Here is a 24,293-nt window from a genome sequence, read left to right as displayed (position 1 = left end):
GGCCTCGTCTCAGCCCAGTGCCCGAACACGTCCCAGCACTGAGCCAGCACATTCTTAGCTCAAAGTAGCACCGGCATTTTCTTAGTACAAACGCCTCAGCAGCCATGGAACTTAATGTACACAAGATCCTGATCCGCAAAAGGGTTTTACTTCTATCCCACCCATTAATATTCTCATGGATCATCTGTATCTAAATGGTCATGAGGCAAATGTAACTGAAGATCTTGAAGAGCTGGATATTGGTGTGAGGTTTATGCTTCTACTAATACTTCGACAAATGGATTCTGGGCGTTCCTACCAGCCCAGATTTTGTTCCCAGCAAATTAAAGTGTTTCCACAATGATCAACGTGACGCTGGAACATCCTCCCTGTGACACATTTGATATCACATTCGACTGTTTCTCCTCCAGCTCTGTTCCCCTGCCTCCCCATTAGCCCTCATCAGCTGTTCAGCAGAGGGAATTAGACTCTTTGGACAGGACGTTTTCGCCAGGAAAGTGGTGACTTGGTACTTGGGGTTCGGTACCCCACCCACTCTGCCTCTGAGCTACACCTTCGTCAACACCACCAGCGTCACGGCACGTTGAGTAAAGTGTGGAGCAGAGTCCCTGTTCAGGGGCAATGCAATCGGTCGTTTAACTGAGTGTGTAAAGGCTCACCTCACTCGCCATTTTAGCAGTCTTCTACCCGTGTTTTCTTTTTTTTTGTGTGTGTTGTCATGGAAACCAGTACCGATGTCAATGTGGTGCTTCTCCACCAGCTGACTGGTTGGGTCTGCTTCCCCTGCACGAAAATAATCCCCATGCAGACTCTAGCATGAGCAACCAGACACAAAGCCTGGAGACGGGTGAAAAATCCCTTTGCCACGTGCTTACCTTTGACTACTGTGAGGAGAGAACTCCGCCCGGCGGGTTTGCTGATTCTGCAAGGCGTTCCCAAAGCAGCCTGTGTACATATGTGCACATCTTTGTGTGTGGAATTCCATACCTAAAGATGTGCCAATATTGGTATCTGATTTAATTCCAATCAAGCTAAACTATACAATTTACATGAGAGAATCTCTAAAAACAAACATCCAATACCAAGATTTTATTAAATATTGTCATATATTCAAGAAAAGCCAATTGATTTCCTTTTTTATTTTTTATTTAATTAATTTATTATTGTTATTATATATATATTTTTTGATCAGTAGCCTGACGTACTAGTGCTGAATGAAGTTTAGGTCTTTCTGTCCGGTCAGCATCGGTGGTATCACCACATCACATCCCAGCAGACAGACATTTTTTTTCATCTTCAAGGCGGCATAAAGCGAATCCTCAAAGCAATTATTTCTACGACAATTAATCATCAACTAAAATGTCATGGTCGTGACAGATTCCTCACTTCCCATCTGACTCCATAAGCTCCAGTGAGGTTTGGAGAAAACATGCAGCCTGTGGATGCAGCCTCCACTCTCCTGAGGTCGACACTGTGTGTGTTAACGCATGGCTTGGGGCAGCAGCAGACTCGTCTCCCAGTGGGTTTTGGTGTTTGGGCTGATGAAGGGCGCAGTGAGAGAGCTGCAGGCTCGAAAGGGAAAGAGCAGAGGAAGATCCACCTTCCCCTCCCCTATTGTTTGTCCTTTTTCCTGCACAATTTCGATGGCTGCTCTCACAGTTTGTTGATTCGGTGACGGCTGTGCTTCATTCCGGGTCCGCTTTATATGTGCCAGAACCCAAATTGCATTTAATAAATGTCTCATTTTTGAAAACAGCAGATAATTGCACACTCCTTGAGTCGGAATGCCTTCTAGTCACATGTTTTGCATCTAAAGCAGAGCTTAAAATGTACAAATAATTAGCTTTTAATGACATACGAGCCAAAACTAGATGACGCCGCTGCTGTGATATACAGAACATGTACTTGTTCATAAACCAGTTGTATTAACTCACCTGCCTCCCCACTCGAGAGGCTTTTCCTCTGTCATTACCTGGGGCCATGTGTTGCTGAGAAAGCCCTGAATAGTTCTAAGTAGCAGCGGTAATCAGACTAATCTCTGCCTTTTCCTCCCATCAGCAATTGGATTAGGCTCATTGGTCACAACAATCGACGACTGGCACCGCACTAATGTCTGAGTACACGTCCATAAAATCTAATCCATGTCAACTGATCCCTAAAGCCTCATGACTGAGTATCTTTTAATGTTTATTGCAAGACCGAATTGAGATTTTTTTTTAATTTGGAATAAAGTAGTCTTCTGCTTTAACGGCTGAGGGGATTGACAAGCACAGTCTTGTAGGTGCAGTACCAGTGTAGATTATTGTGTCCAGGCACGGCAACTTAAGTCTTAATTTTACTGTACTTCTTAGATCGATGTAGATGAATTTGTCTTCAGTCCCCTCCAGGAAATTGTGATTTTTGCGATCGCGATAATGAAAGCAATACAACCGAAAGCAATATTTTGTCCCCAGCGTTGGGGAGAAAATTCTTTGCCTGCTGGGCATCGGCGTCATCGCCATTTGATAGCATTAGAATGCTGAGAGTGGGCCTAAGCCTGTCTGAGACTAGACGGCCATTGTGCTGTGTGAAACAGCTTAAAATGAAGTCACGCAAGGTAATTTACCGTTGTGCGATTTCACCCGCTCTGTTTGCATCTGTTGGAGTTAAATCAATTATCAATCACAGTCCGACACTTCTTCTTTACATAAACACTCTGCAGCAGAAACCCAACTCTCCTGTTCTCTTTCCTCCACCCCCAGAGCGCTCACATGCCCATGATCGATGCCCTTATGATGGCCTACACGGTGGAGATGATCAGCATCGAGAAGGTGGTGGCCTCCGTCAAGCGCTTCTCCACCTTCAGTGCCTCCAAGGAGCTGCCCTTCGACCTGGAGGACGCCATGGTCTTTTGGATCAACAAGGTCTCTGCGCGCACCGGGACACGTGCTACGCTGCGTAGGCTGCCATGCATCTGCTCACTCACTCACCAACAGATATAATGTTGATGATGATAATAATATATAATTATGATGATATAATAATGATGAAATGATTAAATAATGATGATAACTTTAAATGTATCTGCGTCTTTCATGCAACCCAAGGACATTTTACACAAAAAGTGTAGTGGATTTGTGGAAGGCAGCAGTGTCACTTGGGGCTGTATGGCTCAACCGACAATCTGATTTGAGTAGACACACACACACACACACACACACACACACACACACACACACACACACACACACACACACACACACACACACACACACACACACACACGCTGGCGAGTCAGTAACATGTCGGCTCGAATTACATCCGTCTTGTCAATGGTGTGTAAAACCCGAGGCATGGGGCGACCCTGACACAGTTTGTCTATTATTCGCCGCAGCGTCTCACACATTTGTTGTCTGTAAACCGAACTGTTTCTTTGTGCACGGCCTAGCGCCCTCTGCAGAGGGAAATGTTTAAGTCTGGTGTCTCTTCAGAAAAAACCCTAAAAACGCCCTCGTGTATATTCAACGATGCCTTCCTCCCTTCAGGTGAACATGAAGATGAGGGAGCTCACGGAGCGGGAACACAAAGTCAAGCAGCACCCGCTGGAGTCGCCCAGCCACCAGAAGGTAAAGCTTGCGGTGCTCCGAGGCTTTCACAGGACACTGCAAAGCCTGAGCCAAGATGGATGACCTGGCAGTGAAATATTTCCAGTTTGTAGTTTGTTTTATAAGTGAATAGAGTGCTGCAGGAATGAGTCCTTAAACCCAGGAATTAGCTAGCATTTTTGCACTTTTAGTTCCCTTGTCTGAAAGTCAACGGGTTTTCGGTTCAATGCCTGAAATAAGGTCTGTGGTTCACACAAGCTTAAAAGATTTTCACGTACCGTATACAGCGGTATTAACCAAATACTGCAGTTTAGGGTATTTCATGGTATTAATTTCCCCTTTAACTATCTATGTTTTATGTATATTCAATTAATTAGTAGTATAAATAAAAAAAGAAACACATGGTAAAACCTCTGACGTGGCGCAGCACAGGAAGGTGCTTGTCGGGTCTCAAATTCACAGGAGATGTCAATTTTGCAAAAAAGTGTAATTTTGAGATATATATATCTCAAAATTAGACTTTTTTTGAAGATGTAAACTTTATTCACCTCACCTTATGTTGAGCCGCAAGGTAGCAGACGGCCAAATGTTGTAATAATCCATTCAATGAACATTTCCCGAAGCCCCGTTCCTCCATGTTTGTTTACACTCGCTGCCATGCGCGAGCAAGTAAAGTAAAGCACCGTGTCGTAAACTATCGGCGTAAAGCAGTTCTGCCGCTGCCGTTGTAAACAAGTATTGTGGAACACGTCTGCTAAGGTGAGGGTGAGTTAAAGTTTACATCTTCAATTTTGCAACATAAATTTATTCCGTGGGCACGGTATTACAGGGAAAGGCTTACGGTTAGAACCTGACCGTGTTTGCTTGGTACAGGGTATACCTTAAAACAGTATACTGTTACATCCCTAATTAAGATTAACATATTCATCGAAGAAGCGTTTACGCTATTATCAGAAGAGACAACTCTACTCTTCCGCTCCATCGCCGGAGATATACACGAGGGGGCGGGGCCAGCTCACTCTGCCTGGCTCTCACACTCACTCACGAGGAGACGAGGGTGCAGATTGTGTCCCGATCACCCCCTCACCATGCGTTTTTGCACAGAAAATAATCTGAAAGAGTCTACGAGTAGTGCCCCATTCCCCACACTGTTTATATTTGTTTTATTTGGAGGAACGGGGCAGACTCTCCTCGATCGGGGGTACGGAGAACCGTGTTCATGTCCGTCTCCGGAGCGATTGCATTTGTGCTTCAAAAATAATCAAATTTATGTTCATTTGTGACGATTATCTCGTTGAGCCAAATGTGCGCCTATCAAACTTTTGTTTGCCACAGAGATTATTTTCTGCAATAATCCAAAATCCAATGGAAAAATCCCATTTTCTTTTGGTTGAGGGAACCAGGGCAATGCTGACTTCCAGCTTGGCCTCTAAAAACACCCATCTCGCAGCACTCTATTCTGTCGATAACCTTCCCCCTCCTCGTCCCGCGCCTGTTATGTACAGCTCTGTGGGCTCTGTGCCACAGTTATAATCTCCAGCTCACGCCTCGTACACAATTGACGGACGCTAGGTCCGTTTGCTCTGCCGGAAGTCATTCAAGTCAATGCCGGAGCTCCGTAAACAGAGAGTCAACCCAACGGCCCCTGGTGGCCAACACACCGTTGACAACTGAGTGACGGATACATTGAGAAATGTCAGACTTGATGACGGACCACCCAAATCTCTTTATTTTATTTTTCAAATGAAGTTTCCCTTGATTGTTTGGTACCAAATTACCAACACGACAACTCAAACACAATTCTTTCTGCACTGTGAACATAGTCTATGTAGGTTGTGTTTTTGTTGTTTTGGGATGGTGGGCTTTTTGTGTTAATGCAGAGAGAGCCAGAACACACAGGTATTTCATTATATTTAATACACATGACAATAAAGTTGAACTTGAAAAATTCACATATAAGCACAATTAGACAAGACTGCAGTCACTCCCAATGTACACGAAGAAGTGACAGAAGAAACAGGAGTCTCCTCCAGCTCTTTCCCCTTCGTCAAGATCGAGCGCTGTATAGATTTTGAATACGTAAGAATTGTGTACGAGGTGTGAGGGCCGACCGGTCGGCAGATCTGACGGGAGAATAGGACAGTCCTTCCAAACGGCATCGTGGACTTGTGACCCTGCTCGGGTTTCTCTCCGCCTCCACCCGGAAGCTGACCCACGCTTCTGTCTGTGACCTTTGACCTATTGACCTTTCTGCCCTATTCTTTACCTGAACCCCTCCCCCCTCCCCCCTGTCTCTCTTGTCCCTGCAATCTGGATAGTCTCCTTCCAAATGGTATTGGAAACTAGTCCCTGTAAGTTGGATGCTAGACCCCCATACCCCCCCCCCCCCCCCGTCCCATGCCACCCGCACGCATAGTCCTGTGTCAATGTGCACACACGCCATCACGGCTCATCCAAGCTCATTCTGTGCTGCTTGTAGCCAGTGTGTTCGCAAGGGGGAGACACCTGACCGTTTTATTTTTTTGTTGTTGTCGTTGTTTATAGTTTCTTTATCCTTGTTTATCCTTTCTCTACCTCACGCCCCAAAGGTGCACCACTGTGAGGTTGACCTGAGTTTTGTGTTTTGGTGAAAGATTTATTTTTTTATTTTTTGGTACGCAGCGTGTGCAGTTCTTCATTTCAAGCTAAGGCAGGCTATGGTCTTCTGCACTGAGTTTATGCGTGCGTGCACATGTATTAAGCCTGAAATATACTTCTGCGCCAAAGCGCTGCCATCACCACGGCGTTACGAGCATTCATGGTTCTGCGTCATTGATTCTATGTAAACTTTCAGCTTAATGTAGGTCCGGTTTAAATCAACGCTGAAATAAATGCACAGTAAGGAATGATGAAATAGAAGTTTAAGGTTTAAAGTGTGTATAGTAAAAGGAAATAAAATAAACTCAGCCATCCAATATCAAGCTATTGCACATGGCATTATCACAATTAAAGTGTTTGAGTGTTCGCAGACCAATCACCGGAAGCACCACGTTTTTTGGGAGGTGTACATCGGCTACGCAGGTGCCGTAGAAACCTTAGTCAAAGCTTCGACCCAGAACCATGAATCAGGCTTTTGTTTTTGGCGATCACAACAAAAGGAAAATCCATGCCTCCTCTACTTCTTTATTGTTTTTGCAATCCCATTATTGGCCTCTTCTCACTGATCTGCTGCGTCACCCCTCCTCTGGTCTCTCTCTCTCTGTCCTTCTGCTCGATGTGTTCTGTAAATGTCAGCCTGATGCCGTGCACGTACCGGCCCATTGCATGCTGGGGCCAGAGGACCTCTCCGAAGCGGTACGCTGCTTCCTTTCTTAAGCCACTTTACAGAGATGAAGGCTGTCTGACATAGAGTGCGCTTCGCTGGAGAAGCTAGTTAGCCGGCTTCCTTTGTGTAGTGGCTTCTGTGTTTTGTGAGGTAGGCAGTAGCTTAGGCCAGCTTCTCTATGGCTGAGTAGAAAGTGTTGTGGTGTTTTTGGATATTTTTGTCAGGCTGTATAAGGATGGCACACAAGCATCAATCTTGTCAGACCGCAGGGTGCACTTCTGTTGATAGGTGATAACTCCTCATGGTATGGGCATGATTAATCTCTTTCCGGTAGTCAAAAAATGTTGGTAACCTCACGCCAACGCTTCTCAGCTGCAGCTTCTAACTGTGCTTCACTGGAGTCCAATGGGGCAAGTTCCCCAATTTCTTTATACATTCAACTGACAAAGTTGCATTTTAGCAGGGTTTTCAGGATTTTAATTGACCCTTTTGCACTTCCACAAATCAGATCTTCTGCCTATATGCTAACACTAATGTTAGAGACGAGAAACAGGAAGTTGAGTTGCTCCTACCGACAACCTGGTTTAGCCAAGGTCACGTCCTGAATGTACCCCAGCAATTGTAAAAATTCAAAAGGTATTTTTAAATAACATTTGATAATACTGTTATTCAAAACAGGTTAAAAATACAGTTAAGACACGTGGGACTGTAATGTGTGTTTCCCTTTTTTCGAAAGTAATCTTTACGTTTGTTTTTTTTCTCAACCCCCCAAAAAATGATTGGCCAGAAAATGCTCACATCTATAATGTGTAAAAGGTAGAATTTAAAAGGTCAAATTGAAACCATTGAAAAGCACAATAAATAATCATCTGGGATTAAGATTAAAGATGCCCATCCCTTTTGTATATTTTATCAACGTCCAAAGACAAAACTTGTTTTATTATTATTTTTTTCTCCTCTTCTCCCCCTTTGGTTTGGGTGCATATAGAGTATGTATCAAACAGTCATGCATCCTGGATGACAGACAGGCACATTCCCAGAAGTGGGCCAGCGACTCCCTAGTGTTCCTCCCAGTCAGCTCGTCCTAGTGGCCTGGTTTGACTGGGCCGCTCCACTGGAAGTCCAGCGGACACTCCGCTCTCTCTGACTGTTCATTTTCTTTTTTCCTTTTCCATGTCATTGCCCTAACACTCGATGTTTTCAGCAATTGAACGGCCGCTGCAGGCTTCTCCCTGAACTGTGTAACCACGGTGGTGAGCACCATGCGACTGAGAGCTTAAGAAAACAAAGTCACGAATAAACCGGTCCAAAAGGCAATTTCAATCATTTGATACTGAGACTGGCATCGCTGCACCACTTTGGAACTCACAACTTGGGAGAACCCTGAGCGTAAACTGAGGAGAGTGAAACATCCTCGCCGCAAACGACCACACCGGTGTGAAATCAAGTTAATGCCCTTTTACTAGTCAGCACACATATTTTTACTTTAACCCTGACAATTTTCCTGCTTATGGCTCATGTTTTGGATTTTCAATATAGTGACTTTTCTGGTTTTGTAAATTTCTAACATTATGGCGAGAACCTTACCTTGAATTGATCTCCAAACCCGCTTCATTTTGTTGAATTTTGCTTCCACCTTTTCAGATGTAATTAACATAAAGATACGGTAAAATACTTAGTAAGTTACTTTGACTAATACATTAACGTTAACATAGTTGTCAGCGGTTTCCCCGGTAATAAGGAAGGTTTCTAACCATTTTGTTAGAATTTTCTAAAACATGCAAATAGATACTAAATCGAACTATAAACCGCAAAACGGTCAGGGGTAGAAGTAAATTTCGTGTGTTGACTAGTAAACAGGTTAAAACTAAATTTGACACCGATACGGTCCTTTAAAGAAATAAGAAACACTTTCGCTGGGTTAGAAATCAGTCTCTATTGCACTAGAGATTGCATATTTGTGACTCCGGTGTGGTGGTAGTGCGAGGCTTCCCTTTTCACTGCACTCTCCCTCCCTCCCTCCCTTTCTTCCCCCTGTTGGTCAGGTGCGGTACCGCAGGGAGCCCGCCTCCGGCCGCCAGCTTCCCTGCTTCCCCCTCCTGGAGGATCTGATGAGGGACGTGTGCGATGGGGCAGCACTGCTCACCGTGGTCCACTACTACTGTCCCGAGCTCATGAAGCTAGAGGGTACACTCCCCGTCCGTCTGTCTGTCTGTCTGTCTGTCTGTCTGTCTGTCTCTCTCTCTCTTTCTCTCTCTCTCTCTCTCTCAAAATCCCTTTATGATCTAAGTGTACTGTTATTTCTGAAATAACACAATCGGCTTCTAATATTCATGCACAATTAATACCCCATTAATCGTTTCATATTTAGTTTTCCTCATTTGTGAAAGAGCAGAGGAACGTTTTTCGTTCCACGTTGAATTTGATATCCCCGTGTGATTCTATTTTGGTCGGTCCCACGTACGTAAAGGCGGCCTGTGGCCCCAGACCACCGTGACATTTATAGCTCTCAGGGTCACAGGAGTTATGTCCTGAGCTGAACTCGCTGATCTGTGCCTCTCCGATCAGACATCTGCCTGAAAGAGGTGACCTCCATTGCCGATAGCCTGTACAACATCCAGCTGCTCAAAGAGTTCGCCAACGAGTACCTAAATAAGAGCTTCTACCTGACCACAGAGGATGTGCTCTACTCGCCGCTGGTACTCAAGGTAAGGTTTTTTTTTTTACGTGCAAAGCATTTATAATTTACACTCTGATGAAATCCCCATTGTCATACTTGTCGTTAGGAACCAACACACATGATAGTCTTTACTAAACAAGAGAGTTCGTAGGGTAGTTGTGCCTGGTTGAGTGCTGGGTGATGTAAAGCACACTTCATGGTGAATATCTCAATATTGATAATTGGACAATATTGAGGTGGTGACTATTGGTACTTAACAATCATTATTAAATTGGATATTATGACCAAGCAGCTAGAGGCATTGATTAGAACAACTAGCCTTACTACTATACTTACTACTACTATCCATAGTTAGCTTGCTCTAATTCAAGTTATATGATCATAGGTGAAGCCCTCTATCTTCGTCCTTATTGGGTTATTGGTGTTCCCTGCTGAAAAAATTTGCATCTACCCATCAGCCTATCAGCTGTGACCTGCTGCTATAAAAGGGCCGTGCGTCCGCCGCTCTACTCCCCAAGCCCAACCAAGTATTAAGTGCATTGAAATGAACATACTTTTCAGAAGCCTGACATTTCTCTTTAAAATATCCTTTTTTTATTGATCTTATGTAATATTCAAATTTTCTGAGACACTGAATTTGGGGTTTTCATTATCCATAGCCACAATCATCAAAATTTCAAGAAATAAAGGCTTGAAATATTTCACTCTATGTGTAATGAATCTATATAATACATGGGTTTCACTTCCTGAAATGAGTGACAAAAAATATTGAACTTTTTCATGATATTCAAATTTTATGAGATGTACCTGTACATTTGAGCTTTCTACAAGATTGTCTGCTTGTCTCTCTTTGCAGCACAACGTGATGGTGTTCATCGCTGAGCTGTTCTGGTGGTTTGAAACGGTCAAGCCTGAGTTTGTCCAGCCCAGAGACCTCCAGGAGTTCAAAGATGGTAAGCAGCAGTCTGATGCTTCATAGTGTGGAAAGATATTTTATCACACTGATCAGTGATCGCCTTCATTTTAAGGTTGACAACCACACATTTTTACTTTATTTAATAAAAGTGCACAATAAAAGGCAAATACAAACGTGTGGTTCCGGTTCCGGTTGTGTTTGTGACACGCATATCTTGTCGTGGGGCAGGGGCGGGTGTGGGAATGGATGCACGGAGTGGATCCTGTGGTGGAGTGAACTCTTACTATGGTGGACAAAGTTAAATGGACCACGTTGTGTAACCTGCTGGCATCACAGATATAAAATGGCAGAAAACCTAAAAGCATAATCTTCATAATGATATCTGAACTTTCCGATGTTGGGGACTGTAACCGCGCGCAAGCTTGTTACTTTTTGGTGCATCCTCGGTCCGCCCAGTGAGGGCGCACTCCACTCCAGGATCCGCTCTAAACACTTCCTCCTCCCAGCCCCATATCTACGTTACAAAACGCAAAAGAAATGCAGATCGTTCCACACCTCAATTAATTATTTAAAAGTGTCCTTAGGCATTTATTTAATCACATATAAATTATGCTTCATTTATGTTTTGCATTTACAAATCTCAATACAGATTTGTGGGTTCAACATATATTTGTGAGTTCACAGAATTTTCTGACCTGTGTTTTCCACCGGTTTCTCCCCCCACCAGCGCGAACCATGGCTCAGCCCAAGAGCGCCCGCCCCTCCGTGCCCATCTCCAACGCCACCAAGCGCAGCTTCCTGGTCAGCCCCAGCGCGGCGGAGGCCCCGAGCCCCGAAGTCTGCAACAGGTACTTCCTGCATCCTGAAGACTCTGACGCTCTGTAAGTCTGCTCTCACTGTCCTCCTCATTCTGTCACATGCTGCTCTGCTACACTGTTCATTTCGCTTTCAAACTCCTGCTTACAGGTTTGACAAGTGTTGGGTATCTCATGACTAGAGGCAAAGGGTCAAGATTCGATTCAATCCCACATTGATAAGACGGCTGATGATGCAATTCTATATTGATTGATGTTTTATGCATAAGAATGGGTACCAGAACAATCTAATCTAATACAAAAAATAAATATTGAAATTTATTTCAGACTGGTGGTATTTAATTTAGGTTTAGAATGTTTGCATAACTTCCAAACAAAGTATCCATATTACCATTTCAAGTGTTATTTTTTTATTATTATTATTGTTATTTTTTTAATGTTGAGACATTGAAGCACCCCTTAAGCATGGTTTCATCTATCCTCGTGTCTAGTAGGGCTGGGCGATATTGACCAATCAAAAAATCACAATATTTTTTTCTGATACCACAGTATTGATAAATTTGACATTTTCACACAAGGAATATTTGGTTATTAGAAATCTGGTTCTTATGACCAAGCAGTTAGAGACATTTATTAGAACAACTAGGACAGTCTACAAAGTTCAGATAATTGCATTGCTTTGATGTAATGCAGCCTTAAAGACAACATTTAACTATATCAAAATAATATATGAATTTTCCTTTGGGGACAATAAAGTCTAACGTCTAAGTCTGAGGATAACCAAAGAATCCCAGACGATATCTAGTCTAATATCATGAAATTCATATTATATCGACATATCGCCCTGTCCTAATGTCTCATCTTCTTGGCTCTTCACTATTTTTTTAACCTCTTGTCTTTCTGGTCTCTGAATGTAATGGTGCACAGGGTTGTTGCATTTCTTCCTGTATGTGCATGTGTCTGTCCCATGAGTGGCTGTTCGGGGAGGGGGGTGGTGGGAGATATCTGCTTACAATGAGTTGTGGCTCTGAGTTGAATCCAGTTGCGTTGAAATATATTGTTTTAACTTGATTGAAAATTACTTATTTAAGGTCCAACTTTTACCCTAAGCTTGTATGGGCTGGTTTGAAGACGATTGTGAATTTTACAATAATAATAATTGCAAACCTCTTTAAATGACTGTACTAATAATTTGTTGATAACGAGTAAATCCTGACTGTTTACCAGCTGGTAGACCTACAGTATATGTATGATTGTATTTACCCATGAATTCAATCCTATAAAACTGCGGCTCATTACATTAAAATATATGGAAATTTTATTTATGATACCAAGTCTAAAACCCCCTCATTATCCCAGATAAAACTCTGAGATATTTATTGTGAGAAAACACGTCTTACAATCAGCACGTCATTCTACAAAACCATGTGTCTCGATTTGGCGATATCATCGGAAGACCATTCCACAACAAGAGGATGAATGAAAACACTGAGTGACTTGTGGTCTTTGTGGTTTCCAGTAAAGGGGGTCCGTCTTTCAGTCCGTCACATCCGCTCCTGCCGCTGAGACAGAGGCAGCAGAAGCAGCACGGGGAGGAAGCGACCGGTAAGGACCTGTCTTGAAATGTCTTCATACATACTTATCACAGGCACACCTGTTCTAGCTGAACCAACTCACTCTATACTTACCTCAATAATAACCCGTAGAGAGAAATCCAAGAACATCCTTGTACTTAGCTCTCACTTTCAAGGTGTTCAAATCAGAAATCTGAATCTTTCTTCCTGGTGTCTCACCAGGGCGTTGCTATTGCAGGGCATGTGTGTGCTCAATGCTCAGCTAAAGGTTAGATTAGAAAATAACGACCAGTGGGTAGCAGGTATGTTGTGGTTGGCTTCTAAATTCCTTCCATTGTGTTTCTGGTTAGGCCTGAGAAACCGATCCAACTCCCTGACTCAGGTGGAGGGACAGCCTCGAGGATCTGTCATCGCCTGGCCCGACAAGAGGCAGAGGTAACCAGACACCGTGCAATGTTGAAAAACACTGTCCTCTGTACAGGATGTAGCTGCTCACTTTGTTGTAGTGGGTCATCAAGAGGGTGAAACGATTCACTCGGCTCACCGTTTGGTGTTATACACGGTACAGGGTTCACGGTTCGAGACGGTCTTCATATTTTTGCAAGTTTGAAGGGAAACAAATTGATGACTGTAGAAGATTCCCTTTTCCATGTGCATTCAAAAATATACATTCAAAATAATACAAAGATAATATAGTAAAATACATTTGCTTATTCAGAAAGGTTGTGCTTGTCTTTAGATCCCAAAACATACATTGTAAGTCAAGATTCATAAGAAATAAAGGCGAAATAAAATGTTCACCCATCCTTAATAGGGGAATAACATTTCAAATTAAGGAAAAAAAATATATATATATCAAAGTTAGAGTCGTTTGGTCTTTAGCCAATGTAACAGCTTTTCATCCATTTCAATCTCATTGCTGTCCATTATTAATAATAATGGCTTGCACTGAAAATTTCCCTGTTGTGGGACAAATAGAGGGTTATCTTATCTTATTTCTGTAGTGCCTTTCAATAGACCCAAGGATGCTTTACACATATGGAGGTTGACTAAACAAATTACACAAGAGCAGAAAATAATAGTAGCAATGTTGTCGGGTGACAACATTAACCAAGACCATAGGCCTTAGTGAACAGGTAGGTTTTCATAATTTTTTTTTTTTTTTGAAGGTGTCACTGGATACGGTATTTTGGATCTCTGCCGGTAGAGATTTCCAAAAAGTGGGGGCCGCCACAGGAAAGGCTCTGTCCCCAAAACTCTGCATGCTGGTGTTGGGGTTGGTGAGCGATTCTGGCAGGGGGGATAGAGGTCTGATAGGTACATGGGGCATGGAGTGATTTATAGGTGAGGGGGGTTTTATTTGAGACACGGGACTTGACCAGGAGCCAGTGAAGGTGGATGAGGGTGGGGGATATGTGCTGCCAGTGCTTGGTGTGGCTGAGAACCCTGGCAGCCGAGTTCTGCATATACTGGAGCCTGTCCAGGCCTTTGCCCTTTTATCCCGAACAGAACTCCATTGCAACAATCCAGACGGGAGGGGATGAAAGCATGGATAGGGTCTCAACCACAGAGTCTGAGAGTGATGGCTTGAGTCTGGAGATGTTTGTGAGGTCGTAGAAAGCGGAGTTGGTGATGGATTTGTATGGATTATATATTGTATGGATTTTTTAAAATGAGAGGGTGCAGTCCAGAATGACACCCAGGTTGTGGACTTCTGGGGATGGGCAGATGAAGCAGCAACGTCAAGGAGAATCTCCAAACTTACTGAGCAGTGCCTTGGAAGACACAACCATGAGCTCAGTTTTGTTACTATTTAGCTTCAGTAGATTAGATGACATCCAGTTTTTATGTTGTGCAGGCAGTGGATAAAGGGACTATGGGGGAGGCAAGTGGATTAGTATAATGCTGAGATACAGTTTGGGGTCATCTGCATAGCAGTCTAAGCTTAGTCCGTGGTGATGGATAATCTGGCCAAGAGGGAACATGTAGATGGTGAAAAGGAGGGGCCCAAGCACAGAGCCATCGGGCACGCCTTGGTTGACTGGGGCCGGGGTGTAACTGGAGTATCTGATGGTTACGAACTGTTTCCTGTTGGAGAGAGATGACCAGAACCAGGAGAGAGCTGCACTGGTTAAGCAGTTGCGGAGGATGGCACTCTATGGGAAACAGTGTTAAAGGCTGCGGAGAGGTCCAGGAGAATAAGGATACTGATGTGGGCAGAAACTCCTGGGATGAGGAGGTAATTAGTGATTTTGATGAGGGCGGTCTCAGTGCTGTGGTGAGCTCTGAAGCCACATTTAAGTGGTTCATAGAGCTCATGGTTGGACATCTGTTGATTGAATTGGGTGGAAACTGCTATTTTCCAGGATCCTACTGAGAAATGGAAGTTGGAGATCAGCCGGTAGTCGGTGAGGTCATCCAGGTCCAGGCCGGGCTTTTTGAGAATGGAGTGACTGCGGCCAAAGTGGTGCAGTGTCATTCTATGGTTTCGCTTTCTAAAGCTTTGGCGTTGATACCAATCAAGTTGCATTGGTGATTCTACCCTCTGAGGTTTAAAGTATAGAAATGAAAAATGGGAAGAAGGTGTATTGATACTCAAGTTGGATGTTGCACATCAGTTGAACATGTCCCTCCTTTTTCTCGTCTGTGCAGACCAATGTCGACATTGAACCCCTACATGTTCCACTCAGCCACCGACTGCGATGCAGACATGGCCTCTGGCGACAGTGTGAGCTTGGCCCGATCTATCAGCAAGGACAGCCTGGCCTCCAATGTAGTCAACGTCACTCCAAAGCACCAGACCCTAGGCCATCAGCCCCTGCAGGCTATGCCGCGCAGAGTCAATGGCAACGGCCTTCTGGCTAACGCTGGCATGGAGGACGAGGAAGAAAGTCTGCTGGCAGTGAACAGGACCGACTGCTCCACGGTGCCGAAAAGGGTTGATGCTGCGGTTGGACCCACGCTGGCCGCTGAGTCTAAACCCGCCACAGATAGCTTTTACCTAGAACCACTGATGCCTGCCGTGCTGAAACCGGCCAAAGAAAAGTCTGTATGCCTAAACAAGGAGGAGGAGAGCGGTGAGAGACCGCGGTCCTCAGGCAGGGGCTCTCTACGTCGAGGGGATGGTCCCTCAGCTGCTGTTAGGAGAAAAGCCCCCTCCAGCCTGAGCAGGACCTTCGCCCCCTCCCCCAATGAGGAGCGTGAGCTGCCAGTGGAGCCCCCCCAGGGAACACAGAGACCCCTCAGCAGCAGTGTGGAGCCCGCCGGGGGCTTCTTTCTGCACTCGGACTCGGAGGAGCAAAGGCCCGGCCAAGGCCTGGATGCCGACCTCGAGGAGGTGGATGAAGAAGAGGAGGATCTTGATGAGGCCATCACCACCAAGGACTGGCACAGAAAGCCCTTTGAGGTCGATGAGGAGGAAGAATCAGCCAAGCTCCGGGAAGACATGAATGTGAAGGAGCATGGGGACAAAGACAAAGAGGTGAATGGTGGCAGCGGGCGCTCCAGCCCCTGCCTCAGCACCCACTCCCAGGCCAGCAGCATAGCCAGTGGCAGTGTGCGAATGACCTCCTTCGCCGAGCGAAAAGCCCAGCAGCAACGCTTCGGCAGCAACCATGACCTGCGCTCCAGTGCCTCCAGCTCCCAGAGGACTACCCCGGATGGGTCAGAGTGCAGCGGGCCTCTTTCTTCCTCCTGGAGGCTCAAACGGGACCAGAGCCCCTCCTCTCCGCTGGCGGGGGGTACTCGCGACGGCAACGGAGGTGGTGCTAACGTGCTGGCCTCGGAGCTGGTCCAGCTCCACATGCAGCTGGAGGAGAAGCGTCGCGCCATCGAGCACCAGAAGAAGAAGATGGAGGTGCTGTCGGCCCGGCAGAGGCAGAAACTTGGCAAGGCAGCGTTTTTGCACATCGTCAAAAAGGGCAGCGGCAAAAGCGACACGCTGCCCAACCCGCTCAAAGCGGACTACTCCAAAGAGGAAATGAACGGGGAGAAACAGGCAGCATCCAAGGACGACATGTGCGTTGACGCTCTGAGGGCTGAGAAAGTGGAGGCAGCCCCTCCACCAGGTGCCTTAGACCCAGAGAAGAAGAGCGGCAACGGAAGCTTCTACATGGATGAAGAGTTGGACCTCAATGAATGCAACCGCTCCATCGAGCTGCTGAACGATGCTATCGGCAGCATCCAGCAGCAGATGATGCAGCTCTCGCTCCAGCAGGAGCTGCTGATGAAACAGAATGTAACGTCCCCGCCTGGCGCGGCCCCACCGCCTCCATCCTCCACTGACAAGATCAGTGACGCCAAGTTCCGTGCCGCCATTCACTTTGTGGAGCCCTTTTCTGCCGCAGGCGCTGCCCCCATCAGAAAACCCCCCAAACTGTCCTCGGCTCGAGGCTCCAGAACCAAACCCTCGGATCTCAAGATCGCCAAGGAGCAAAGCCGGCAGGGCTCAAAGGCGCTCACCCCCAACCAGAGCGTAGACACTCTCCCCAGCCCGAGGCAGCTCATCGGGGGCCGGTCCCCCAGGGCCGAGCAGCCGGAGGCCCCCCACCCGAGAACCCCCACAACAAGAGAGGCAATCGACAAGCCGGGCTCCGGCCACCACCGCAGCGCCACCTTCAGGCTTCAGGACGAAGCCAACCTGCGCCTACCGACACGAGTAGACCCGGCGACCGTGATGAGTCCGGAAGTGTCTTTCGACGAGTCTGTGTCCAGCACTCCCAGGGAGTCTGAGCTCAACTCGTCAGACGGGTCGGGGAAAGAAAACGTGCCCTGTGAGGACGCACAGCGCGGCAAAGCGCACCTGATCGAGGTGGACCTGTCGGACCTGAAGACCGATGAAGAGGAGGGGGACCAGGACAGCACCACAGACGGTGGAGATGGAGAGCAGAAGTCGGTCTTGGGCTTCTTCTTTAAGGTACCATCATGAAAAAAAGAATAATGTTTTTAAGTTCATGGCATTGGTGATTTCATGTGAAGTGTGTGATAGACTGTTAAAAATGACCTGATGTGTTTTCATGTTTTGTTTTTTAATCATCTAAAATTACAGAAATTCCATAATTGTGTTCTTCTCAATTCTTTTGATTCAATATTAATTAAATAATGTGTAGAAGCTCATATAAATAAATAAAACATTTGGCCGGGTAGTTTTTGACCCGACACGTGGGGTTGTCGAGTTGGCAATGCATTCTTGGGTTCTTAAAACTTGAGAGCAACCGAAGTGAGCAACAAAGAATTCAGTTTTGCAGATTGAATATTTATATAATTCTAAATAAATATATATGCCAGGTGCAGGTTCCCCTCATTAGTATTGGAGTAACTGGGAAGAAAAAATAAAAAATGGTATCACCCGTCCTCCTCCAATATAATGTGTGTAGGATGAGCAGAAGGCGGAGGACGAGCTGGCGAAGAAGAGGGCAGCCTTCCTCCTGAAGCAGCAGAAGAAGGCGGAGGAGGCTCGACTCCGCAAACAGCAGCTAGAGGTGGAGTCGGAGCAAAAACGGGACGAAGCGAGGTGACGGTCCTGCTTTACGACTTTATCCATAATGCATGTTGTTCCGTCTCTTCACTTTGGAAAAATAACTGATATATAAAAGGTAGAAATTGGTGTTCCTATTTTTTTTGTTGTTGCTCTTTAAAGAGGAACAAGGCCTATTTCATTCAATTTAAATTGCTTTGCCCTCCACCGAGAGGATCTTTCCAGATTTTGCTCCCGTCTATTAAGAACTCCCGTCTATTAAGATCTGGGGAGACTCATTTTGTGGAATCGTCTTCCGCCAGACGCAAGGCCGAGGAAGACCGCGTGCGCAAGGAGGAGGAGAAGACCCGGCGGGAGCTGATCAAGCAGGACTACCTGCGGAGGAAGCAGCAGGAGATATTCGAGGAGCAAGGCCTGGCCAAGCCCAAGACGCCCAAGCCCAAGCAGAAGCACCGAGCCAAGCCCGTCTTCAGGGAGGAGTCCTCCAGCGACAACTACTCCAAGTGCCCCTCCTCCATGCGTAAGAACACACACAAAATGTTTGTTTTTAAAGCCATCGGCTTTTCGGCTGCTGACTGTGTGCAGGGTTACCAAGGGTCATGACATTTCTGGATAGTCAGTGAATATTGAGAATTCAGTTCCAGGCAGTGTCATGGAATTGAATGGATCAAGGAGTTTTGAGTGTTGAACATTTCCCCGGTCTTTATACAGCTTATACAGCCAACATGAGACGGCTAGTCGAAGGTATTTATCACATTTTCAGTAACAACAAAATTACACGTTTTTATTTTATTATTTTTATTTTTTTGTTGTACACTGAATTCAGGGATTATTTTACCTTGCATTTAAAGTGTTTCTCATACATACGTCCAAAAAAGAGCCAAATAGAATGTACTGATGTTTTATCCTCTGCTTTTCCGTAGCAGACACCTTGAGCAGCACCCAGTCGGGCTCCAGTCTGTCTCTGGCCTCCGCCGCCACCAACGAGGCTGACAGCGTCAACTCTGGAGGGGCTGGATCCCAGCGGTAAGCTGCTCACAAGGCCCCGCAAGAAACGTTTTACTCTTGAAGAGTATTTTCAACTGTGTAACATACTGTACACTATATTGGCAATTTTCAGTCTATGGGCCGTGGCCCCCTGGTGGCGTGGCCCCTTCGTGGTGTGGCGTCGCCCCCTAGTGGGCTGCTAAATCATTGGGAAAAACTTAACAATTTAATCCAATCTTTTCTCTTTAAAACTTTGAAAAATGCATCCATGCTCCTGTGATAAACCAATAGAACACTGCGTTGGCCCCCGCTGCCTTTATCTCTTTATTTTTCCCCCTCTATTCATTTTATTTTCCCGTGGTGTAAAGCCGGGTTCCCTCCCCTCGTCGTTTGTTTTCCAGCTGCGACTCGGTGGAGTCGTTCCCCGGCAGTCGTAACCCCAGTCGCATCGCTGAGCGAGACTGGGACAACGGCTCCACTGCCTCCTCCATCACGTCCATGGCTGAATACACTGGTGGGTGGAGAGGACAGAAATCAAAATCTTCATTTTTACTTTCCAGTCATGCTGAGAAATACTAATGCCTGCAACTTTTGAAGAATAGTATTTTACATTGCGAGTTGTAATATAATTGAATGAAAAGCACTTATCTTTGGCTATAATTCTACCTCAATTTGGTGAAATGCTGCATTGATTTCAATTCCCTCCTTGATACGTTGCACTTTTAATTGGTTTAATTGGTTGACTTTTTTTTTTTTCAATAGGTCCCAAGCTGTTCAAAGAACCCAGCGCCAAGTCCAACAAGCCCATTATCCACAACGCCATCGCCCACTGCTGCCTGGCTGGCAAGGTCAACGAGCCTCAGAAGAACCAGATCCTGGAGGTGGGTTTGCTGCCGGACTGGGCCGCGGTTTGGAATCAACTCAGAGGAATTTATATCAAATCTATCATTTCTCTATTGGACGTGTTCCCCGGAATATTTTTTGTCATGCACATCAGATGGAATATTGAAAAGTTGGTAGCAATTCTCATTTTGTGCAACACATCGATATATCGTGGCGTTATGAGGCATCTGCTCAATATTTGATTTAATCAATATCGAAATGGAACCGCGAGCTCCTGCCTCCTGCCTGACTCCCCCCTTCCCTCACCAGGAGCTGGAGAGGTGCGAGTGCAACCACCTGATGATCCTGTTCCGCGACGGCGGCTGCCAGTTCCGGGCGATCTACGTCTACCTCCCCGACACGGAGGAGATCCACAAGCTGACGGGCACCGGCCCCAAGAGCATCAGCAAGAAGATGATCGACAAACTGTACAAGTACAGCTCGGACCGCAAGCAGTTCACCGCCATCCCCGCCAAGACGGTGTCGGTCAGCGTGGACGCGCTGACCATCCACAACCACCTGTGGCAGGCCAAGCGGGCCGCGGCGCCAAAGAAGAGCGGGAAGTAGCCGGACGTCCGGCGACGGAGATCGCCCCCCAGGAAAAAAAAAATCATCCGCTCCCATTTCGCTTGTCCCCCCCCACCCCCCCGCGGGGGCCCCCAAAACCGTCGGCTTCAGCTGCCGGGGTCCGGAGGCTCCGCTGCAGGGGGGCTGCACTGGGGGGCGTGCGGCCGTCTTGTAGCGGGAATCAAGTCCGTCGCTGCCTGGGGGGAAAAGCTTGTTTTGTGTGGATGAAAGTGGCTGCTTCCAAAAAGGGAATCGTGTCTGAATGGACCGCCGTGCTGTCTGTGTTGATCTGTCCAGGTTCTCTCCGTCTGACGCGCTTTATTGTTTTGTTTTAGTTTACCATGACTGCGAATCAAGCATGTGGCATTTGTTTCTTCATCGCTCTCGCTTGTGAATCCTTCCTTTTTTTTTTTTTGTACGTATTGGTTTGGCACCGTCGTGGCTGAGAGGTCCGTTGCCGCACCACAATCTGCCTCCTCTGCCCCAAAAACGTCTCTTTTGGACTGACGTGTGCGTGTGTGTGTGTGCGTGCGTGCGTGTGTGTGTGTGTGCGTGGGGCGCGGGGCAAGGGGGGTTTCTATCGTATCTCTGAGGAACCCGAGCTGCGGGACCCCTGTACTTCCCTTTAGACTTATCGGACCTACCGGCGCCGCAGCAAAGAAAAACGACAACGGAAAAGGACGACAAACCCGGCGTAGACGGTGGGACCTGACGACCACGGTGCCTCACCGGGGTGGGGGGGGGGGGGGGGGGTCTCCAACCTGCTGCTCACGACTTTCTTACTCCTGTCACCGGGGGCTCCGCCGGTCCCCCCCCCCTCAACACCCCCCCGACTCCCGTTGGCCTTTCCCGCATCGTGGTTCTATCGTCTCTTTGTCCGACCGTCTTGTATGGCTCAACGTGCAGCCAAGAAACGTCCTTGTAAACCAAGAAGACGGCGACGTGCGGGAGCAAGCCCCCGGCGAGGAAGGGGGGGGGGGGGGGGGGGCAGGTGAACGGCTTTGGTACAAAAATGACTGTTTTTATTTTGTACTCTTCATAACTTTCTTTTTTTTGTTTTTTTTTGTTTTTTAACCGTTAACGCGGTCGAGAGCCGACGGCGGCTCTCTGACGTCTAGAGCTTAGCTGTGTTTTCCGTCTCCACCGGACACTCCTCGAGTTGTCCTGTACAAAGGTGCACTCATGAACACGTGTCCAAGGCTTCGTCCATGTAATGTACCCCCCCCCCCCCACGACTGACCCCCCTCCCTCCGATCACCTCCCCCTCTGTGTTTTTGTCAGCGCCCCCCCCCCCCCCCCCCCCGTCTAGAGAAGTAACCAGGTAACCGGGCGGAACGACGCTATTTGATATATCCAACTCCAGGTTACTGTGTGTTATGGGCGTGCGGGGGACGGGCCGCGGCCCAGTTATTTACCAACATTAAAGAACATTCCTGCAAGGTGTCAACAAACACTGCCACTTTTGTCGCTTCATCTCTCTCTCTCTCTCTCGCTCTCGCTCTCTCGCTCTCTCTCTCGTCCCCTCTCTCTCGGTCGGTCACATCCAAGTGCTTTTAGAAACCATTCGTCGGCCTCGCTAATAAACTGAAGTGTTGCACATGCACTTTACCCGCTGCGGTGAAAACGCCGCTCACGAGCAAGTCGTTTGGTCTGGTTTCGACTCTCGAAAATAATTTGAGACAGTGGGGGGTGGGGGGAGGGAATAAGCTTCTGCAAAAGAGGTGGAAATACTTCACTTTACTATTATACTGAGCGGTTTGACTTGGGATGGAGCGGAATGGGAGTTCCACTTTGAACCGCGAAAACTCGTTCGTCTTTAAATTCGCCAGATCCGGACTGGACGAAAGGACTTTGCGCTGCGTCTTTGTTCGGCGGCGCGTGGGAGAATCCATTGAAAATATAAGTAGAATTCACCTTTAAAAACCGGGAAAACACACATCCAGACGTGAGCTAATGAAACACGGGAGATTTATAGAGCTGCTGTTGTGCACTCCCGATGTGGAAACCTAACCAAACACTAAGGCATAAACACTGACGATTAAAACGAAAGGGCCTCCATCGATACTACTGCTGTCTCCAAAAAAAACAACAAAAAAAAAAACAACAAACCCTGACTTTGAATACTTGATTCATCATTTGCTGCATTTTGATTCTTTTATTTTTGTGGGATAGATATTTTTTATTGTATGTGTGCGTTTTTATGTTTACTAAAAAGATTGTATTGGCATCGGTCACCATATTTGTTACGCTAGTGTGCACTAGTCATGTTGATTTTATCTCTGATCCCATACCATCTTATTTATTTTTTGAAAGGAAGCACTGAAACGTAATAAAATGTTCAAGTAAATAAAAACACATTTTCATTTCTATTCTTTTCTCATGGCTTATTTTTGACTCACCATTTTTTGTTTGGTTTGTTTTGTTTTGTTACTTCTGTGGCACGGCGCTGATTTAACTGTTTCCCAATCTCACCAACATTTTTAGAAGCATGTTCACTTTTTACGAGGGCCTGCAGCTGCATCTACCACTCACTGTTTTTCTGTTTATTTTTTTTGTTTTTTTTCTTGTGCTTTCGTTTATTAAAATGGCGTGAAAGACATATCTACGATTATTGGTAAAATATTGAATTTGATAAAAAGCTTCATGAAAAAAGTTCTCCTCTCCCGGGTTTTTGAGCAGAACCTGGGATGTGGTCCTTTCGTGTCGAGGTGTCGCTGCCTCCCAGTCCATCAACCAACCGTAACAGCGGTGCTAACGGCTTCACGGCCCAGTGAGCAACCACAGCGAACCGGAGTGAAAACATGCGTCTAGCTGCTATGGCAACGCGCCGTTTATTCTCAGCTGGAGGTTCAAGGTGTTTAAAGATACTTAGAGCTGCGGTTTGTCAGGGAGGAAACTCGACATGTACTGAAGACAACTCTGTTTTGGGCGTCTTCAGAATCTACCAACTTTTATCAGCCCTATTTGATTGGCAACAATGAATGGTGAGTTATTTCTTACATGTGTATCTATATTTTAATATTGGTACGAATGAAGGAATCTTAATGAAAGCTGATTAAATTCCTCTGTCTCCGTACAGTTGCAGATCTCTGCCTCGCTGTGCTGCTTTGTGTACCTCTGGGTGACGCCTGTTTCCCAGTAGGAGACGCTTTGATATGCCAGGAAATTCCAACGTGTAAGACTTGTCATCTTCTTGAAGTATCCGATCAATTATGAATACGTGTCCAATTATCTGCCTTTTTTTGCATTTTCCAAACTATGTCTAGTCACCGTAGTAGAAGTTCATCTAATGGAGGAGTCAGCATCGTCAACATATTTCGGCTTTTCTGTGACTATTCTGTGAAACACGACATCCCTGTTGGCTGACGCCATCGCTGCCTCTCTGTGCCCCCCCCCCCCCCCCCCCCCCAGCGTTCAGCCCCGGCTTCTTGTCCCTGGTGGTGTTGGTCAATAATTTCGGAGAGCTGAACGCCACCGCCTTCCACGGTGAGAGCCTGGCCTCCGTCAC

The 24,293-nt window shown here is 46.3% G+C and overlaps 1 protein-coding gene across 1 annotated transcript in view; it reads left to right on the top strand.

Annotated features, from left to right (window-relative positions):
• The window catches only part of camsap1b (calmodulin regulated spectrin-associated protein 1b), a 34,085-nt gene extending 12,131 nt beyond the window's left edge, over window positions 1–21,954 (top strand). The window contains exons 4-19 of the mRNA XM_080004117.1: window positions 2,742–2,903; window positions 3,525–3,605; window positions 5,903–5,935; window positions 8,934–9,075; window positions 9,457–9,596; window positions 10,425–10,521; window positions 11,212–11,365; window positions 12,819–12,904; window positions 13,224–13,308; window positions 15,526–17,788; window positions 18,249–18,385; window positions 18,652–18,869; window positions 19,273–19,375; window positions 19,738–19,850; window positions 20,099–20,217; window positions 20,489–21,954. Of these exons, the coding sequence (XP_079860243.1) occupies window positions 2,742–2,903; window positions 3,525–3,605; window positions 5,903–5,935; window positions 8,934–9,075; window positions 9,457–9,596; window positions 10,425–10,521; window positions 11,212–11,365; window positions 12,819–12,904; window positions 13,224–13,308; window positions 15,526–17,788; window positions 18,249–18,385; window positions 18,652–18,869; window positions 19,273–19,375; window positions 19,738–19,850; window positions 20,099–20,217; window positions 20,489–20,785 (4,230 nt within the window). The 3' untranslated portion in view covers window positions 20,786–21,954. The remainder of the gene's footprint in view (window positions 1–2,741; window positions 2,904–3,524; window positions 3,606–5,902; window positions 5,936–8,933; window positions 9,076–9,456; window positions 9,597–10,424; window positions 10,522–11,211; window positions 11,366–12,818; window positions 12,905–13,223; window positions 13,309–15,525; window positions 17,789–18,248; window positions 18,386–18,651; window positions 18,870–19,272; window positions 19,376–19,737; window positions 19,851–20,098; window positions 20,218–20,488) is intronic.
• Window positions 21,955–24,293: the final 2,339 nt, after the last annotated feature.

This window comes from Zeus faber (assembly GCF_960531495.2).
Source record: "Zeus faber genome assembly, chromosome: 7".
Lineage (NCBI taxonomy): Eukaryota > Metazoa > Chordata > Actinopteri > Zeiformes > Zeidae > Zeus > Zeus faber.
Note: the sequence above shows the minus strand (reverse complement) of the source record. Positions and strands in the feature narration are given on the sequence as shown.